The sequence below is a fragment of the Suncus etruscus genome, chromosome 9 (genome assembly GCF_024139225.1).
Source record: "Suncus etruscus isolate mSunEtr1 chromosome 9, mSunEtr1.pri.cur, whole genome shotgun sequence".
Classification (NCBI taxonomy): domain Eukaryota; kingdom Metazoa; phylum Chordata; class Mammalia; order Eulipotyphla; family Soricidae; genus Suncus; species Suncus etruscus.
In genome coordinates, this window is record NC_064856.1 from 47,090,171 (window position 1) to 47,108,240 (window position 18,070).

Below are 18,070 nucleotides of genomic sequence, written 5' to 3' on the forward strand. Positions count from 1 at the left end.
GTTGCAATGCTTGTACAATTGGTCTTAGAGCTCACCAGTGGTCACACACTTAGTTGCACTGCTCACACATTTTAGTGGTGGTGCTTGCACATACTTAGATTTTATGTTTGTGCCATACTTTGTGACTAAATTTGCCCACAGATGGGTTTGATGGGCCTGAGATTACATACTTACTGTGACACTGGAGCCCAAAGGCAGTGCCATAAAATTACACTCAGCATGTAGGGCAATGCTAGAGATGGAATTCATGATCTCCTTGCAAGGCAGGTGGCACTATCACTGAGCTATTGCCAGTGCTCTACTTGGGTATTTAAAGAGCTATATTTTTTCTTTGGCACAGATAGTGGTACTTAGCGGTTAACTGTGGCTCTGTATTTAGTAATTCCTCCTGGTGGGCTTGGGGGGGGTCATATGAGATGCTGGAGATTGAACCCAGGTTCGCTGCATGTAGGCAAACATCCTTTACACCTGGCAGCTCAGGTGTGAGAAGTGAAGGGTGGGGGTATGGGGAATATGGTATGTCAGGTCAGCTGCATACAAGATAAATGCCCTCCCCACTGTGCTATCACACTGGCCCCTCAGGTATACTATTCTAACCAATAACAAACCCTTTACCAATGTCCCTTTCCCTGCACCATTGTCACTAGTTTCTCTCTCACCTCCCCTGTTGTAATTAATTTAATTATTTTTATTACAATATGTCAGAAAGTGTAAGCTATGGTTTGGAAATTTAGACATCTCTCATAGTTCTGGACAATGTATTTTTTGTATTTTGCAAATACTCTTAAAATAACTCAGGAAATAAAGCAAAGATCTTTCTTTTTGGGGGGGGGCAGTGTTTGGGGGATCAAACGGGATGCATGCAAGGCAAGCACTCTATCCATAGTATTATTGCTCCAAGCAACGATCTTCCCTTTAAGATGAAACATGTAACTCTCTGAAAATATCACATCTATGAAAAATAAAACTTCATATCCAGTAAGTTATCTAATCACAGTATTAGTTGCTTTGATACACTGTAATTTAGTTTTCTTGGTAATTGAAAGTATTTTTACCTTTCTGTGACTACCTCCCTTGAAAAAAATTTTTTTTCTGTGCACATTTTATTGACCTGCTTTCTTCTGTTCATGTGAGCAGTGTTATTTCTCATGTGCTATATAATAGTTGAAGGCTAATTAGCAGTATGACTCCATAGTGATACTGCCAGTCTCCTTCAGACAGTTCTGTCAGATTGCCTGGGCGAATTACAAATCAGAATGTTACCAGCCTGGTTGGTCATTTAGTGTTTCTTATTAAAGAGTCTAGGGTTTAAAAGATTGTGTATTTGAGGAATGTAGGTAATTCTCTGTCACTAGTTGAAACCATAGGATTGGGGGTTGGTAGCTTTGGATTGGACTTCCAGCTCCATATTGTACTTGTTCTGAACCATCTCCCCCCCCACCCATGAAAAATGCTTGTCCGTGCATGTGTGTGATCTTGTCCCCAAATGGGCCCATTTTTATTTCTCATGGTTGACGTTATACTATTATCTCATCAGAAGTACTGAATAAATACCATTATGACTGAAAAAAAATTTTTTTTTTGTTTTGTTTTTGGGTCACACCCAGTGGCGGCCCTCAGGAGTTACTTGTGGCTCTATGCTCAGAAATCGCTCCTGGCAGGCTCGGGGGACCATATGGGGTGCCTGGATTTGAACAATTGACCTTCTGCATGCAAGGCAAATGCCTTATCTCCATGCTATCTCTCCGGCTAAAAAATTTTTTATAAAAGAAACAAACTGTATTCCATCTTCTATTGGATTACAAACTATAAAAATCCATGTGAGTTTTTTTTCTTTATGATGATGACAACACAAAACTTCTAAAATAAAAATCATAAAGATTAAGAGTGATTTTCTTCTCTTGAGCTTTGATAAAGTTCATTCACATATCCAACATTTATTGAGGTCCACTACCTCATCAAAAAATGAAGATACAAAAATAACTGAGACAAAAATAACTTGTCTGCATCACAAGTAAAGAATAAATTAAAGAGCATTGGCTATAAAGTATGGAGTCTTCTGACCAAAAATTAAAATACGCAAACAAGAAGCTGGGAGAACAGAAGTTCAGAGCCCCACCCAGACCCTCCCTAAGAAGCCGCATGGATAGTGGGGGAAGGCCTAGGGTACCTTCAAACTCCACCAAGGCACCCAACTCACCGGCTTGCCCAGGGGTGTGGCCCGGGGAAGCCCTGGAGATCTGGAGCAAGGCGGCAGAGGGGTGCTGGGGTTACCCAAATCCCCCACCCCCCCCCCTAGGCCTGGCCAAGCAGGCCTCCGGCATGGCGTGGGCCTGCCAAACCTCTTCCTGCTAGACTCTCAGCTCCCAGGAGTAATCCCTGAGCATCAAATGAGTGTGGCCCGAAAGACCAAAAAAAAAAAATAATAATAATAATAATAGTAGTTTGAAATGAAAAAATACCTGAAGCAAACACTGTAAAGTATTAACATCTGATAAACCTCAATGTTAAGCAATTTGGGCATATTTTTTTATATTGTCTGATTCTGTATGCAATATTTTGATTTCATGAATTTTTTTTGTTTGGTTGGTTTTGTTTTTGGATCACACTGGTTCAGGGAACCATATGGGATGCTGGGATTCAAACCACCAACCTTATGCATGCAAGGTAAATACCCTACCTCCATGCTATCTCTTCGGCCAGATTTCATGCAATTTTTAACTCAAAATATAGTTCTGTTTATTGGCAAAATTTGTGAAATTTTAATTCAGAAACCGCAAGATTCATTCAAGTGTATACTAAGAAACTTAAAATTGAAAAACAATTTAGGAATGAAGGAGAAAGCCCATTTGATAACTATAGATCACTTTAAATGAAGTTATACATACCTGTGAATGCTATATATGAAGCAATGTACCGCTTCTCAAGTTTATCTTTAATAGCCTGAATTGCACCAAAAATTGGAGGTATGATAATAAGCAAGTTACTCAGTGTATTCCCTGCAAAAAAGAAAACAGAAAAAAATTAGTCAGTAAAACTTTTTAGTTTGTTTGTTTATTTATTTATTTATTTATTTTGAGCCACACCTAGCAATGCTCAAGGTTTATATCTGGCTCTGCATTCAAGAATCATTCCTGGAAAGTTTGCAGGATCATGTGGGATGCTGGGGATCAAATTAGCTGCATGCATGTTAAGTATTCACCCATCATACTATTTCCTAGTTCCTTAGTCAGTAATAATTTTAAAAACACAAACTTGGGTCCTTATAAAATTAAATAGGTGACTTTTCAAAAAGGTGGAGAGAGAGTTTCAGGTGAAGAAATTTAATTCTATACTTGGGCCTGAGATATAGCTCAGTGGTAAAGTTAATGGTCTGCATGTATGTGGCTCTGGGTTCAATTTCTGGCACCAACAAAAAAGTTATTATAAAAGCTCAAGTAGGGGGCCGCAGAGATAGCACAGCGGTAGGGCATTTGCTTTGTAAGCAGCCGACCCAGGACTGATGGTGGTTTGAATCCCAGCATCCCATATGATCCCCGTTCCTGCCAGGAGCAATTTCTGAGCACAGAGCCAGGAGTAACACCTGAGTGCTGCCAGTTATGGCCCCAAAACAGAAACAAATAAAACAAAACTCAAATATAGACACATTCAGAAAACATACCCAATTTTTTTTTTGGGGGGCCACACTCGGCGGTGCTCAGGTGTTGCACCTGGCTGTCTGCTCAGAAATAGCTCCTGGCAGCCACGGGGGACCATATGGGACACCGGGATTCGAACCAACCACCTTAGGTCCTGGATCAGCTGCTTGCAAGGCAAATGCCGCTGTGCTATTTCTCCAGGCACTGGAAAACATACCCAATTAAAAAAATACCACGTTTATTCAAAAACAAACAGGGCCAGAGAGATAATACAAAAGTTCAATACTTTCAGAAATTAGATACTAGATAAAAAAGAGATAACACAAAAGCTCTTGCCTTGCATCTGGTTCAAGTCCTGTTTCAAATCACTATCAGCACATATGAGATCCCCAGCACTGCCAGGCAGGAGTCACTCCTCTACAAAAGAGCCAGGCATTGACCCTTGTGAAATGCTGGCTGGAGCCCCCAAAACCCAATAAATAAAATAAAAGCAAACCATGTTCGGGAAAAAATCATGAAACCATTGGCATGCTACTGTTTGGTTCATATCATCCAGATATACTGAAATGACATGCCATGGAAAACCAAAACCTGGGGTATGGGCATAATGGTGCTCAGCAACAACTGTGACAAAGCAGGGCCATAGGACTCTGGAGACAACAAAGCCTCGAGGATGCTGTGAGCTCCCGTGGAGGAATACAAATGCCATACAATGTTCCTGAAGATGGGTTCAGGAATCTAGACCCTGGCTGCCATAGATACCAGCAGGTTCAGAATAGCACAGTGAGTCCCAGTCTCCACCCCACAGTAGTTCAGAAAAGTATGATTTCAGAGCCAAGCTACAGTTTGGCCTAGAAAAAATGGTGGGCAGGTGGTAAGAATAATAACCTTAAACCAGACCAGTCAAGGAGCGGTAGAGGTGAAAATGGGAAAGAAAAGCCTCTGGAATTTGGGGAAGCCCCTTCGAGGGAATTACCACATGGAAGCCAGGTGCAGAGAATTGGTATGAACCTCAAAGATCTTAGCAGATGTGAATGGCAGGCTGAGTTTTTGCCCTGGAAATCCATGAGGGGGCTGCAGACACATGGCCCAGGCAGGCAGAGAAAGTTCTCACCATTCATCCATCACCATCCACAACCATCCAGGACTCAATAATTAATATTTAATTCAACAGAACTGTATTGAGTAAAAATCAATTTCTTGTGAAAAATATATTTTATAAGTTATAAATTTAATAAATTGTAATTTATATAATTATAATATTAATGTTATAAATAATATATAATTCATATATGATATATATTCAGATATAATATATATAAATAATATATAATTCAATCCCAGGTATGCCAGGAGTAATTCCTGAGTGTAGAGAGCCAAGCTTAAGCCTGGAGCACTACGTTTTGCCACAAAACTAAACAAAACAAGACCCAAAAGCATTAGAAAATAAAACTGTATACATATATATGTATATATGTGTGTGTATATATACATATATATACACCCAGCAGAGGTACATCTAAATATGCAAAATAATAGAACTAAAGGGAGCCACTGACAGCAACACATAGTAACACATTAAATGCATAAAATGTACATCTAAAGATATTGTATAATTTACCCAAGTTCTTAAAATAAACTAGTGGTAGAGATAATTTATTCCAAATCAATGTCTTTACAGAAAATGATTCCCCAACTAAATATATTAGAGGGTCTTTTTAAATTTTAAAATTATACCGTTGTATATTCTACTTAAAAAACGTTTCAAGTAAACTCCAAATTATACAAATATGGACAAAATTTACCCAACTAGAGTATGAAAACCTCCATGTAGGCTAGATTGAAAGTGATGTATTGAGAGGTCAGAACAATAGTACAAGAGGTAGGGAAGATATTTGCCTTGCTTATAGCTGACCCAGGTTTGAATCCCTGTACCTGTATGGTCCCCAGAGCCCTGCCAGGAATCATACCTAAACTGCTGAGCAGGAATAAGCCTTGAGCATCATTGGGTGCAGCCAAAAAACAGGAGGAAGAAAAATATGGAAAGGAAGAAAGAGGGGCCAGAGAGATAGCATGAAAGTACAGCATTTGCATTGCATGCAAAAGGTCGGTGGTTCGAATCCCAGCATCCCATATGGTCTCCCGAGCCTGCCAGGAGTGATTTCTGAGCGTAGAGCCAGGAGTAACCCCTGAGCGCTGCTGGGTGTAACCGCCCCCCCCCAAAAAAAACAATAAAACAACAACAAAAAAAAAGAATGAGGGGCTGGAGAGATAGCACAGCGGTAAGGCGGTTGCCTTACATGCGGAAGGTCGCTGGTTCAAATCCCGGCATCCCATATGGTCCCCCGAGCCTGCAGGGGGTGATTTCTGAGCGTAGAGCCAGAAATAACCCCTGAGCATTGCTGGGTGTGACCCAAAAACCAAAAAAAAAAAAAAAAAAAAAGAATGAAAGAAAGACAGAAAGAACAAATTAAGAAAAGAAAGAACAAATGAAAGAAACAAAAAAGAAGGAAGGAGGGGCCAGAGAGATAGTATGAAGGTAGGATTTTTGCCTTGCATGCAGAAGGATGGTGATTTGAATCTCAGAAACTCATATAGTCCCCTGAGCCTGCCAGGAGCTATTTCTGAACATAGAGCCAGGAGTAACCCTTGAGTGCCACTGGGTGTGACCCCAAAACAAAAAAAAAAAAGAAAAAAAGAAAAGAAGAAGAGAAAAAGAGAGAAAGAAAGGAATAAAATAGAAGAGAAAAAGAAAAAGAAAAGGAAGGAAGAAAGGAAGGAAGGAAAGAGAGAGAAATAAAAAAGAGAGGGGCTGGAGAGATAGCATGGAGGTAAGGCGTTTGCCTTTCATGCAGGCGGTCATCGGTTCGAATCCCGGCGTCCCATGTGGTCCCCCGTGCCTGCCAGGATCAATTTCTGAGCCTGGAGCCAGGAATAACCCCTGAGCACTGCCGAGTGTGACCCAAAAACAAAAAACAAAACAACAACAACAAAAAAAAAAAAAAGAAAGAGAAAGAGAGAAAGAAAAGAAAGAAAGAGAGGGAGGAAGGAAGGAAGGAAGGAAGGAAGGAAGGAAGGAAGGAAGGAAGGAAGGAAGGAAGGAAGGAAGGAAGGAAGGAAGGAAGAAAGGAAGGAAGGAAGGAAGGAAGGAAGGAAGGAAGGAAGGAAGAAAAGAAGGAAGGATGGAAGGAAGGGAGGGAGGGAGGAAGGAAGGAAGGAAGGCAGAAAGAAAAGAAGGAAGGCAGAAAGAAAGAAAGAAAGAAAGAAAGAAAGAAAGAAAGAAAGAAAGAAAGAAAGAAAGAAAGAAAGAAAGAAAGAAAGAAAGAAAGAGGGGCCGGGCGGTGGCGCTAGAGGTAAGGTGCCTGCCTTGCCTGCGCTAGCCTAGGACGGACCACGGTTCGATCCCCCGGCGTCCCATATGGTCCCCCAAGCCAGGAGCGACTTCTGAGCGCATAGCCAGGAGTAACCCCTGAGCGTCACCGGGTGTGGCCCAAAAACCAAAAAAAAAAAAGAAAGAAAGAAAGAAAGAAAGAAAGAAAGAAAGAAAGAAAGAAAGAAAGAAAGAAAGAAAGAAAGAAAGAAAGAAAGAAAGAAAGAAAGAAAGAAAGAAAAGAAAGAAAGAAAGAAAGAAAGAAAGAAAGAAAGAAAGAAAGAAAGAAAGAAAGAAAGAAAGAAAGAAAGAAAGAAAGAAAGAAAGAAAGAAAGAAAGGAAGGAAGGAAGGAAGAAAGAAAGGAAGAAAGAAGAAAGGAAGAAAGAAAGAAAGAAAGAAAGAAAGAAAGAAAGAAAGAAAGAAAGAAAGAAAGAAAGAAAGAAAGAAAGAAAGAAAGAAAGAAAGAAAGAAGAGAGAGAAAGCAATGCATCTAAATAGCCATAAATATAAGCAAACTTAGAGAAGTTGTAAAATACAATTGGAATGTCATTGGGAACATGCTGAAGTGCAAACTAATTAAAATGTTTTTGATGAGTAACATCAAGGAATAAAAGCATGCCCAAATGCACAGGTGATATTAAATATAGTTGTGATATCAAGAATGATGAAGTCTGAAATATCTAATGGACCTAGCAATGGGCAGATTCTACAAACTGCATGAAGCTCAATGAAGGACAAAGTTATGTAGATTAGCACAAACCAAAACTACTGTGAGCAACAGAAACAGAATAACTGGGCTGGAGAGATGGTACAGTTTGGTAAGGAACTTGCCTTACATGTAGCAACCTGAGTTGGACCCCCAGTACCCCATCTGGTCCCCAAAATGCTGCCAGCACTGATCCCTGAGTGCAGAGCCAGTAGTAGACCCTGATCCCCACCAACAGTTGCCTATTAAAAACAAACAAACAAACAAAAAAACAAATAAATAGAACTGCTCTGGGGAATGGTCCTCAAAAGAAGTGACTCTTCTTGGGGAAAATGACAAACACTCCCTCAAAGTAATGGTAAGCACAGTGACCATCTCATTTCCCTTTGCTTTTTGGGATACCTATATGTGTGTGCATACTGCTTTAAACAAAATGGGGACCCTAAGTACAAAGAAAAGAGAATAAATGAAGCAATTACTTAGTGCATAAAACATGTCATCTAAGGAAAGTTTCTGTCTTCAAATATCTAAAGACTAACCATGAATGACAATTTGACATAGCTACAAAATACCAAAATTAAACTGAGACTTGTTACAATGATACCAATATTTTAAAAAAAGATTGCAAAAAAGCATATTTTCTTCCATATAGGACCATAACAACAAATGCAGTCATCATGTTTGCACTGGGTCAGTTCCATAGATTCACTCTTTCTCAAGAGATATAAACCAAGCCATGAAAATCATAGGTATGCCAGCCACACAGTAGAAAGCTGGCAATCTCAGGAGGAGAGGGTGGGTCAAGCCCCTGCCCTACAGAAGCCATGCTTGCTGTAGCCATCACCCAGAATCAGCCCTGCCTCAGCACCCCTCTCCAATTCATTTGGGGGGCACCAATCTGACCAAACCTCAGGTGCACTGGTATTTGGGATAAAATCACCAGGACTATTTTGGAGTGGGTGTTGGCACCCTTTCCCTCCCACCTGTATCTTCTTTCTTCTAGGAGGCATGGCAGCTAAGAACACACCCCTAAAAGCCACAGTATCAATAACAGTGCTTTGAATTTCTGACACCTTCATTTGTTTGATGCTGCCATCCTTATAGGAATATACCAATTTAATAGAATGGACAATAACACCTGATACCAACTAGCTCCAGGGTAGGTTCCTGATAATGAAACAGCAACAACTTGCTCTAAGGACAGGTTTCCTTGCCTTGCCACTAAAGTGAGATGAAATCAAAAGACATTCTGTGACACCCTGGCTTCGACATAGGATCTGTGCAAAAACCAAGATCTCTAATTACAGAAGTCTGCCTGAATGCTACTACTGAGTAAAACCTTTCCTGGGACCATGAAGAAAGACTTTGGGGTCGGACAATTAGTATGCCCTGATTTATCTCAGAAAATGTCTGAGGTAGTTTCAGTTTTTTGTTAAAGTTAGAAAAGACTGAACAGACTCTACAGTCATTATTTTAACATTTAGAAGAGATATGTACATTTTCTTTCTTTGTATTATTGTCTAAGTGTAATTAAAAAATTTTTTTTTTGTTTTTAAGCCACACCCGTTGATGCTCAGGGGTTACTTCTGGCTATGCACTCAGAAATCGCTCCTGGCTTGGAGGACCATATGGGACGCTGGGGATTGGAAGGCCCAGAAGGACAGGCTCACAATTTGAAGCTCACCACAAAGAGTGATGAACGCTGTTAGGGAAATAACTACACTAACAACTAGCATGACAATGTTAAAGAATGAGAGAAGTAGAATGCCTATCTCGAACACAGACAGAGGTGGGGAAAGAGGGGGGGCATTGGTGGTGAAAATGTTGCACTGGTGAAAGGGGGTATTCTGTTTATGACTGAAACCCAACTACAAACAAGCTTGTAATTACGGTGTTTAAATAAAGATTTATATAAAAAATTAAAAAAAGAATTTAGTATAGTAGGTACCCTTGGAGTTATGTTATTTGTGTATTACCTTATGTACCTCTTATTTTTTATAATATAAAATAGGAGTTTTTTATAATGTAAAATAAGGGGAGATTATTTTTATATAATGTAAAATAGGAGGATATGTGGGATTACAGAATTTGTCTGTCTCTAAGTCAATCAACTCCCACATGGTTTCTCATTGGATGTTATTTTATGAATGTAGCACCTCTGATTGGTAGTGAAACTGGATGGTCTCACCTTCTAGGTGTGATTTTTTTCATAGATAAAAGGCAAGGATGGAAGAGGAGGCATATTTCGTTTCTGGTGCTTCATTGTGCGGTTACTAGCAGGGTGGTCTTCGGACTGGAGTTAGGGTAACATGGGAATTTTTAAAGTCTTTTCTTTAAGTGTGCATTTGATTATTTTGCAGAGCGCCGTCTGATTAAAACCCGTCTCGCTAGTATTCGGGGTTGGAAGCAGAGGGTTAGATTCTAGATATGGCAGACATTTTTCTTCTCTCTGTCTCTTTCTGTATATCTCGGTCTGTGTCAGTCTCTCCCTTTTTTCCTTTTTGGCAATTGTGGTTACAACACTTACTGAAAGAGTGTCATGCATATCACTTCATCTTTCAGCACACAGTTCTTGTCCAGAGTGATCATTTACACTAAGACATTTTCTTTTTTTCTGTTTTTTTTTTTTTTTTTTTTTTTTTGGGTCACACCTGCCAGCGCTCAGGGGATTACACCTGGATCTGCGCTCAGGAATCGCTCCTGGTAGGCCTGGGGGACCATATGGGATGCCAGGATTCAAACCATTGTCAGTACTGGAATCAGCAGCATGCAAGGCAAATGCCCTACCGCTGTGCTATCTCTCCGGTTCCCCAACTAAGACATTCTTGACTCTTGGGGTCTCAAACTGCCGTTTGCAGCCCTCCGTACAACATTTTGTGGCCCTGCCCTAGAGGAATCTTTTTTTGTTTTGTTTTGTTTTAGTTGTTTGGGTCACACCCCCCAATGTTCAAGGCTTACTATTGACTTTGCACTCAAGGATCACCCAGACTTTGCCTCCTGTGGCCCCCAGGTAAATTGAGTTTGAGACCCCTTGCTTAATCTATTTGAACCTCTGTTGTAGTAAATATAATTTACAATTGCATCATAACATATTATATAGCAAAAAGATATGCAAAAAACAGTAACAATGAACCCCTCAGATCTGGTGGGTGTAAGTCAATGATAGACTCTAGATGTGCTTATCTAAGGCTGAAAGAAGAAAGGAAAGAATGAAAGAAAGAGGGAGGAAGAAAGAAGAAGGGAGAGAGGATGGCACAAAGGAGAAAGGAAGGAAGAGGGAGGGAGAAAAAAAGGAAGGGAGGAAAGGAGGTAGGAGAAAGGTGGGAGAAATGGAAATAAAAAGAAAAATAATGGGGAAAAGAGGAAAAAGGCAAAAGAAAAGAATGAGGAACAGCAATTCTGATAAACTGATTCTAAAATTCACATGAATTTTCCATAAAAAGGATGTAAGCCGGGCCCGAAGAGATAGCACAGCGGCGTTTGCCTTGCAAGCAGCCGATCCAGGACCAAAGGTGGTTGGTTCGAATCCCGGTGTCCCATATGGTCCCCCGTGCCTGCCAGGAGCTATTTCTGAGCAGACAGCCAGGAGTAACCCCTGAGCAATGCCAGGTGTGGCCCAAAAAAAAAAAAAAAAAAAAAAAAAAAAAAAAAAAAGGATGTAAGCCAAAAGAAGCACAAATACAATAAAATTGGAGTAATAAAATTACTAAACATCAAGACTTATTAGCAATAGCAGCAAGTGTAACCACAGAAAACTTAGTAGTAGTTCTATCTGGCTTTGTGCTCAGGTATTACCCCTATGGTGCCCAGGGGATTGTTTGCAGTGCCAGGGATCAAACTGAAAGAACAAATTCATTTATATAGTCATCTGATGTATGAAAGAAATGACCATGCAATGTAGTAGGAAAGGTCAGTACAGTAAAGGGCACTGGATCAACAAGGCATTTATGCAAGAAGAAAGGAAAAATGGAAGCCTCAGATAAAACTTCTTACACAAAATAAATTCTAGATGTACTGCATAGCTCAATGTAAAGGTTAAAAAAATACTGTTACTTTTAGAAAAACAAATTTAGGACCTTGGAACGTCAATTTTTTAAACTCCCCATGAAAAAGATTTAATTACAAAGGCAAAGAACTGATAAATTAGTTAACTATAAGGTTTTAGTAATAAAAATGTTTATAAAATTGATGAAAAGAATAAAAAATATGAAATTGCTTAGTTACCTAAACTCATTTTACTAAATAAAAACAATGTGCATAAAATGATCACAGACTACAAGTGTTGGATAAAAAAAATGTTTTTAGTCAAGTTTCAATCAATAGAGATATGCCACAGAGAAATCTGAAGAGGAACCATTTACTGTGATGAACTACAAACCCTGCGATATTGAAGCAATGGGGAACTGGCTAGTAAGAAGCAAAGAAAACTTAGAGAAAATACAAGGAATCCAGGAAAGGATAGCAACAACACCTAAGATGGTAAAAACAGACTCCTCTGCAGAGTAAAGAACCAGATAATTTTGGGGAACACAACTGCTACCCAGCCATCATTGCTATGCTTTCACACCTGAGCACTCACTGGAAATCCATCTTTCAGAATCTGTCTATAATAGGCCAGTGCCAGAGAAAGGTGACCATGTAAGGGACAAAAAGCTACCTGCCAGAAGGTATTGCAAAGTAAAGGACGTGAGAGGAGCTAACCCTTCAGCAAAGACCAGGCTTCAAGATCTGGACCAGTGCATTCAAACCTCATGTACAGACACATGATACAATGACTACAAGCCACTTACGCAGCAAGAACCATGCTAGAGTACCATAGGTAGAAAGAAAACGTTCTCCCTCTAGCAGTGTCTCTCAGTGCCCTCTACTAACCAGCTTTACCATTCTGCCAGCCAGCAAAGCAGACAGACTCAAAGGGCCTGTGTTCATTTCCACAGATCATGCAAATGCCCAGAAAATTTGGGACTGAGTGGTAAGAAACTGATAGTGAACACAATTATTAAGTCCTGTTTTCACCAATCATGCAAAAACTATGGCTAGTAAAGACCCCTCAAGCATCAAAATTTAAGAAAAGGGGTTTATTTATCTTTTGTTTGGGGGCCACATTTGGAGGTACTCAGGTCTTACACCTGGCTCTGTGCTCTCAGGGATTATTCTTGGTGGGGCCTAAGGGACCATATGGAATCCCAGCAATCAAACCTAGGTTTCCCACATAAAAGTCATATACCTACCCACTGTAAAATTGTTAGTCCAAAGGTGTATTTTTCCTGTTAGTGGGTTCATAAGACTGATGAAAGATTTGCATACAAAACTCAGATGCTTAAGAAGTTAAAGTTTTTATATGGGGAGGGATTCCCCATGTATATATAAAAGTTGTCTCATATAACTTGTCTATATATATAGAGAAACTATATATATATATACATATATATATACAGAGACTATATATATAGACCCTAAATATAGACTATAGAGAGAGAGACTATAACTTGTCTATATAGACATATATGTATATGTCTCTATTATATAGAATCTATATATACATTTTCTTAGTCTGAAGTCTTGTCAGTAGGTCTCTTTCTTATGTCAGAGATACTTTGTCACTACAGCTTTCTTTAGTCTCTGGTCACAGACACTATCATGAGACTCCTATGCTCAGTACCTTGTCTGAGGCAACAGATCTTGTACCCAATGTACCCTGTCACTGTCATTCTTTTTTTTTTTTTTTTTTTTTTTTTTTTTTTGGTTTTTGGGCCACACCCGGTAACACTCAGGGGTTACTCCTGGCTATGCGCTCAGAAGTCGCTCCTGGCTTGGGGGACCATATGGGACGCCGGGGGATCGAACCGCTGTCCGTCCTAGGCTAGCGCAGGCAAGGCAGGCACCTTACCTCTAGCGCCACCGCCCGGCCCCGTCACTGTCATTCTTAATTCTGCACTCTATCGGGGTGTAGGTGAGTATGGGAAGAAAGAGTGAGCCCAAAAGCCTGTTGGGCTTTTCTTACCTATTGCTATTTCTCACCAAGTCATCACTTTTTTTTTTTTTATATTTTTTATTATGAATTATGAGAACAAACGATGCAAAGAAAGAGGATAAGGTAAAGTTACAGTGGAAGGACAATCACCCATAACATAATTATCAGAAGAAGTCCCCTTGCTGATATCTTAACTTTGAATTTTCACCAAAGAAAGTTAAGATAAATAAAACAGAATCCATGTGCAATTACTTTTTCCCTCAAGTCCCCAGATTGTAGCACATTATAATATTTCTTAACAGCACACAAGGCAATCTAAAGCCATCAAACTTACGTAACTCCTTAAACATTAGAGGCATAGTGTTTTTTACATTTCCATGTACATGCATATTAGCTTAAGTTAACCTCAAATTTTAAGTGGGTGTGTTTTAAGGATTAGAGTCAAAGGAGCACAGTAAAAACGGTGTTAGAGTGGCAATTGTTGTTTGCATAGGCCCACCAAAATATGAGAGGCATGGAAAGGAATAGCCTTGGCCTAAATACAAAGAGATCCTACCCCTGAAGTTTCCTGGCATAAGACCAGCTCTAGGCCTCAGGAAAGTTATCGTTCGCTCCAAGACATTGTCCGTAGCGCCAACACACTTATCACACAGTCTCTGTTGTTGGTCTCATGTTTCTGTATTAAAGATTCTGGAATCTGCATGTCCTACATTGAAGTCATGATGAGGAGTGCCTTCTCGTTTCACCTCACCATAAAAGGGGAATGCAGGAAGCCCTGTCCTATAAGCAGGTTGTTGTTGTTGTTAAGTCTTCTCAGTGTTAAGGGAAGTCTCTTTTGAGCAGGACGATGTCTGAGCAGTGGTAGGGTCTTCCGTGGTAGAGGATTGCTTCCAGGTGATGTTATAGACAAACCTCACCATAAAGGGGCACTACAGCAAGCCCTGTCCAGTAAACAGGTCATTGTTCTTGTTGTCTTCTCAGTGTTAAGGGATGTCTCTTTTGAGTAGATCGATGTCAGAGCAGCTGTAGGGTCGTCCCTGGTACAGGAATGCCTCCGGATGATGTTATATACAACCTTGGATGTTTTGTAAATGTCTTCTGTAGATCAAGGGGTAAATGGAGAATGCCCATTCTTCTGAGGCCTGTGCCAGGTCTTTATGTCAATGTTCAGGGTGTAAGGTCTCATTGTACTACAAGATTTGTGTGTTCCCATTTGTATTAGATAAGAACTTATTGGTATGTATAGTATTTTCCCATGTCAGTGTGCCTACGCAAACAAGATATAAAGCCACGTGGTGCTATCAGATATATGGGGGCATACGAACATTTCCAACAAGACCCATGAACCAAGTCATCACTTATAGTCAACTTATAGTCAACTGATATGTGAAAGAAATGGCCATGCCATGTAATAAGAAAGGTGAATACAATAAAGGGATCAATAGGGTATTTATGCAGGAAGAAAGGAACATGGAAGCCTCAGATCACATTTCTTACACAAAATAAACTTTAGATGTACCGCACAGCTCAGAGTAAAGGTTATGGTTTTTGGTTTTGGGGTCACACCCAGGGGTGCTCAGGGGTTACTCCTTGCTCTGCACTCAGCGGTTATTTCTGGCAGTGCTGGGGGAACCATATGGGATGCGGGGGTTGAACCCAGGTCAGCAGTGCAAAGCAAACACCTTACCTGCTTTGCTAACACTCTGTCCCCCTCATTATCTATTGATTGGACATTTTTCAGGTGGGCGAGATTAAATTCAGATTAGAGGCCGAAGAGATAGCACAGTAGGATAGGGAGCTTGCACTGCATGTAACCAACCAGATTTGAACCCCAGTATCCCACATGGTCCCCTGAACCCTGCGAGGAGTGATTTCTGAGCACAAAGAAGTAATCCCTGAGCACTATGGGTATGGCCCCAAAGCCAAAATAAATAAAATGATCAGAGTATAGTAAAGTAAGATTAACTAGTCTATGTGGCCCTACACTCCCACCTACCACTATCTCTCTAATCCCCAAAGGGTACTTTTATATGGTTAGATAATTAGTTAGTGCTTTTTCTTTTCCCCCCAGACTCATCACAAGTTACATTATTTTAGTAATTTAAAGTCCTAGTAAGAGGCTAATAGAAAAATAAAGGCTAAGAAATAAAAAACAAAAAACAAGAAACACAAAAAATAAATAAATAAATAAAGGAAACAAAAAAAAAAGAAAAAAAAAGAAAGGCTAAATTACATCTACTGAGAGTTTAATTGGATTTGGATTTATCCTCTCCCAATAAATTTATTTATTTTTCCTGAAAAAAAATTATATTTGGCCCGGAGAGATAGGACAGCGGCGTTTGCCTTGCAAGCAGCCGATCCAGGACCTACGGTGGTTGGTTCGAATCCCGGTGTCCCACATGGTCCCCCGTGCCTGCCAGGAGCTATTTCTGAGCAGACAGCCAGGAGTAACCCCTGAGCATCGCTGGGTGTGGCCCAAAAACCAAAAACCAAAAAAAAAAAATATATATATATATATATATAAATATATATTCAGTTCTATACCACACAGTAATGTAGCAAACATTAACAACAACAACAACAAAAGACACCTTGGGGGGGTCTGGACATAGATCAAAGGGCTTGGAGCATATGCAGAGGCCACAAGTTGGGGCCCCAGAACCCTAGCTCACTCCAAAATATCTCTAATTCTAGAAGGGGATCCTGTTTTAATTTAAGCTTAAGAGAATCTTTTTTTTTTTTTTTTTGGTTTTTGGGTCACACCTGGCAGTGCTCAGGGGTTATTCCTGGCTCCAGGCTCAGAAATTGCTCCTGGCAGGCACAGGGGACCATATGGGGCGCCGGGATTCGAACCGATGACCTCCTGCATGAAAGGCAAACGCCTTACCTCCATGCTATCTCTCCGGCCCCTTAAGAGAATCTTTTAATATTAAAACTAACTTTGGGGTCTGAGCGATAACACAGCAGTAGTGCCTGGCATACGGCTGACCTGGGTTTGATCCCCGGCATCCTATATGGTCCCCCACCCCCAGCCTGCCAGGAGCAATTTCGGAGTGCAGAGCTAGGATTAACCCCTGCGCACCACTAGGTGTGGCCCCAAAGCCAAAATAAGCAAACAAAACCACTAACATTTTTCTTTTTTTTTTTTCGGGTCACACCCGTTTGATGCTTAGGGGTTACTCCTGGCTAAGCACTCAAAAATTGCCCCTGGCTTGGGGGGACCATATAGGACGCCGGGGGATCGAATCACGGTCTTTCCTTGGCTAGCACTTGCAAGGCAGGCACTTTACCTCTAGCGCCACCTTGCCGGTCCCTAACATTTTTCATCTTAAAACCATTTTATTATCCTGCAAAACACAGTTTCTTTGTATTATGCTCCAAGTATAAGAGGCAAGTAATTTCAACAACATTCCAGTAATTTCAAGATTGGGGTGAGAGTGTGGATGTGGGTCCTGAGCAATGCTGGGGGGAGGGGCACTTTGGGCGATATTTGTACAGCTGGACCTGAGGCTCAATGCTCGAGCTTGGTAGTGCTCTGGGTGGTGATCAGGGAGTCTTGAGCATACACTCAGTGAGGGGCGGAGCTTGTTTTACCTGGTAACAAATTCTGAGCTCCTGGCCCATTTTCAAGATTTTGTTTGTTTGGGGCCATATCTAGTAGTGCTCAGGACTTAACTTTTGATTCTGTGCTCATAGATCACTCCTTTTGGTATTATATGATTGCCAAGGATAGAACCTTAGGATTTCTTTCCCCTTCCCACCCTTAATGAGTCTGTCCTTCCTTCCTTCCTTCCTTCCTTCCTTCCTTCCTTCCTTCCTTCCTTCCTTCCTTCCTTCCTTCCTTCCTTCCTTCCTTCCTTCCTTTTTCTTTTTTCTTTCTTTTTTCTTTCTTTTTTTTCTTTTTGGGTCACACCCAGCAGCGCTCAGGGGTTACTCCTGGCTCTATGCTCAGAAATCGCCCTGGCAGGCACAGGGGACCATATGGGTTGCTGGGGTTCGAACCACCGTCCTTTCGAATGCAAGGCAAACGCCTTTACCTCCATGCTATCTCTCCGGCCCCTAGATTTCTTAATGGTAGTCTTTGGGTAAGGAAAAATCCAAGAAAACTCAAATATCAAAATAGGAAAGAAAGCTGGGCTGGGGCGAATGGGTTGGCAGGTAGGCAATAAGCTAAGTAAACTTGGAAAAATTTACTCTGAATATCATGCAGAGGATAACATTTGTCTTGGTTTGACAGCAGATAAAGCCAGTAAGTTCAGTCTTCTCCACGGTACTCCAGAGCTGGAGTGAAGAGCCCTGGACAACTAGGTAAACCATTTAAAGCTAGAGTGTATTTATAGAACTGACAATCATACAACAGAGGCATGCTGAGTGAAGTCAG

General features: G+C 40.7%; 1 protein-coding gene and 1 non-coding gene across 3 annotated transcripts in view; one reads left to right on the forward strand and one right to left on the reverse strand.

The window, feature by feature from the left end:
* ACER3 (alkaline ceramidase 3) overlaps nt 1–18,070 on the reverse strand; it is a 125,394-nt gene that overhangs the window by 63,869 nt on the left and 43,455 nt on the right. The window contains exon 2 of one of the 2 annotated variants that reach the window (XM_049780426.1): nt 2,889–2,999. In XM_049780426.1, coding sequence (XP_049636383.1) covers nt 2,889–2,999 — 111 coding nt within the window. Of the gene's footprint in view, nt 1–2,888; nt 3,000–18,070 lie in introns of those variants that run through there. The other variant, XM_049780427.1, reaches the window with a different exon arrangement.
* LOC126019270 (small nucleolar RNA SNORA19) lies at nt 1,095–1,223 on the forward strand. The gene has a single exon (XR_007499001.1). It is a non-coding gene; the product is annotated as a small nucleolar RNA SNORA19 (small nucleolar RNA).